Genomic DNA, 2,668 nt, shown 5'->3' with positions numbered 1-2,668 from the left:
GCGGAGATTAAGAAGCCTGAGCTGCCGAAACCGGGAGGCGGTATGGCTGAGATCAAGAAGCCTGAGCTTCCTAAGCCAGGTGGTGGAGGCATCATGACGAAGCCTGATTTCGCCAAAGGGCCGGGTGTCGGTATCAAGAAACCTGATCTTCCGAAGCCTGGAGGGATAGAGATTAAGAAGCCTCCTTTAGGCGCAAAACCCGGAGAGAGTTCTCCAGGCATTAAGAAGCCTGACTTGCCTAAGCCTGGCGGTAGTCCCCCAGGAATGAAAAAGCCTGATCTGCCTACGCCTGGTGGTGCAGTGAAAAAGCCTGATCTCCCGAAACCACCAGGTCCGACAACACCGGTAGGATTGAAGAAGCCTGATTTGGCGAAATCTGTATCAGGAGTGGGTATGATAAAGAAGCCTGATTTATCTAAACCTGCGATCGAAATCAAAAAACCGGGCCTTGCAACGAAGCCAGGGGGCGGGCCTTCCCCTGCTCCACTGACCCCCAAGAAACCCGGTGAAATCGTTAAGCCAGGTGTGGTTGGTGTGAAGAAACCGGCCCTTACCCCTGTGAAGCCGGGTGCACCAACGCCTTTAAAACCAGGCGCTTCATTAAAACCGGCCACGCCAGGTGTAGGTCCCAAGCCTACACCTGTCAAGCCGCCAGGTCCGAAACCTGGAGCACCAGACTCCAAGACTGCGGGAGGCCCGCCTAAGCCGGTAACTCCCGCGAAACCAGCTGCTGTCGGCAAACCCGCAGATGCAAAGGCGAAGCCTGGTCTGGCGCCTAAAAAGCCGAGTGCTCCGGGTAAGACATTCGGTTGTTGAAAAGTCTTTTCGCTTTTGGTTCTTACGTCAAGTTGAGAAGGTTGGAGGTAGTCGGTCAAACACTGAGCAGCCGTAGAGGTTTAGACCAAACTAGGCTGGAGAGCAACATTCTTTGTGGCAGTTGTTCGATGGCCGTTCTTAACTTGTCACCAGCACCGCTCCTAGCCTCGAAAGTTTTTCTTGGCGTCCCGTAGATGGAGAGCAGTCCCCGTCCTGGAGATAAGTAAACCGTGTGGAGCAAGGAAGCGCAGGGAAGAGCGAAGACGACACTTCAGGTGGTCAGTTTCTCCTGGCTCGGAACACTCCGTGCTGCCCACTGCCGGGCGATGCTAAAAGGAAAGGTTGGGGCCGGGGATAGTGTGTACGGAAGAGCAGAACTCGACAATAGAAGTACATGATAGTGAGGAGGGACCACCAACCAGATAGGATTCCTCTCTTCTTTGCACATGGTTTACGAGGGGCTGACCAAGTGCTGGCCAGTGAAGCAAGGTTGTCTTGTTTTGTATGTTTTCTTCTTTCACTTTAAACAAAGGGGCGAAGGGTTTGCATACGAGACACGTCAGCCCATCGCCAAGAGTAAAACAGCGTCTTTCTGATGTGGTTGATGATGCTTTTGCCGATGGCTTGTTTCTTGTGCTTGTTCCCTTCCAGGACCGGCTCTAGGCAAACCAAAGGCACCGCCTAAGAAGTAAAACCGTTTTTTTTGTTTGCCGTAATGACTTTTGGATCGGCGCCTCCTTCGCTCAGGAGTACACCTGTTGACTAGCTGTGTTTCTGGCTGCCTGAAGGCTGGAATTCTTGCTGTGCAGTGCTGAGAAACACCAAACATCAATCTTGTAACAAGCGCGGTTTCTGCGGGTGCCCCCAGCTGCGGGGACGGCTTTCGAATCTCTCCAAGACGAAGAGCGGTGGGAGAAACACGGCCAGTAGACAACGAAACTCTTTCGCACCTGAGAGAGAGGCAGCGAATGCTTTTTAGACCGGCGGTGTACAAGTTGTTTCATGTAGGAACGGTTGAGCATCTGTATATCCTCGCAGGAGCAAGTTTCACCTTGTTAGGGCGTGCATGTCACCGAGGTGTGGAATGAGCTGAGCTACAAACGCCGTATCTCTCTGGCGGACCCTCACCGGTGAGTCATTGTATCCACTGTGGCTCCGTTTCTGTCTTGGGCTTTGCTGTTGAGTATTTTAGTCCTAGAGATACGAAATATCGCTGGATTTCACACCAAACAATTTTCAAACTGCGCTAGTCTGTAGGCATTTTGTCTTTACTACCGTTCTGTCTAATTTCTACCAAGTGATCACCCTTGGGAGAGCCACGCGGAAGGGGTTAGGCTAGACTTTTTCTTGGTGAGAAGATACGCACACGCACCTCTAGTGGCGCTAGGCGCCCATCGCTGACAGGGGCAGTTACTGCCACAGAGCGGAAGCACCTGGTCGGATCAGGTGTCAGTCACCTTGAGGTGGAGTGACTGTACTGGCTTCTGTAGGCTGTGTCCGGGAGATATTACATATCTCCCGCTTACATCCAAGCGGCTCAGTGGTTTTACGAGTATCGATACTCCGCTAAATCTCTTGTACAATGCCTTGGAGACATAGAGGGACGCTTCAAGCGGTGCAAGAAGATAAGAACTTCACTGAGGACACACAGAAGCCACAAATAATTGCTTTGCTTGTGGCCAACTAGGTCACTCTATCTGGTGCCTGCGTCCTCACACCGTGGTAGGTGACGGAGCAAAGCTCCTCATACATAAATTGGCCGGATCCTGTCTCCAAAATGCGGCAAGGCAGCACAATCGAGCTAGCTACACAGCGAAACACGTTGAAGATCAGTGCGTCTGCCGGGAATCGA

At 52.2% G+C, this 2,668-nt stretch overlaps 1 protein-coding gene across 1 annotated transcript; it reads left to right on the top strand.

Annotated features, from left to right (window-relative positions):
• On the top strand, nucleotides 1–2,147 carry CSUI_011139 (variable surface lipoprotein). Its single transcript, XM_068071240.1, has 2 exons — nucleotides 1–796; nucleotides 1,468–2,147. The coding sequence occupies exons 1-2, from the start codon at nucleotides 43–45 to the stop codon at nucleotides 1,506–1,508; spliced, it is 795 nt and encodes a 264-aa protein (XP_067916783.1). The 5' UTR covers nucleotides 1–42; the 3' UTR covers nucleotides 1,509–2,147.
• The last annotated feature ends 521 nt before the right edge of the window (nucleotides 2,148–2,668 follow it).

The sequence above is a fragment of the Cystoisospora suis genome (assembly GCF_002600585.1).
Source record: "Cystoisospora suis strain Wien I chromosome Unknown contig_9873, whole genome shotgun sequence".
In the NCBI taxonomy this organism is placed as follows: domain Eukaryota; phylum Apicomplexa; class Conoidasida; order Eucoccidiorida; family Sarcocystidae; genus Cystoisospora; species Cystoisospora suis.
This window is presented reverse-complemented; position numbering and strand designations above follow the sequence as displayed.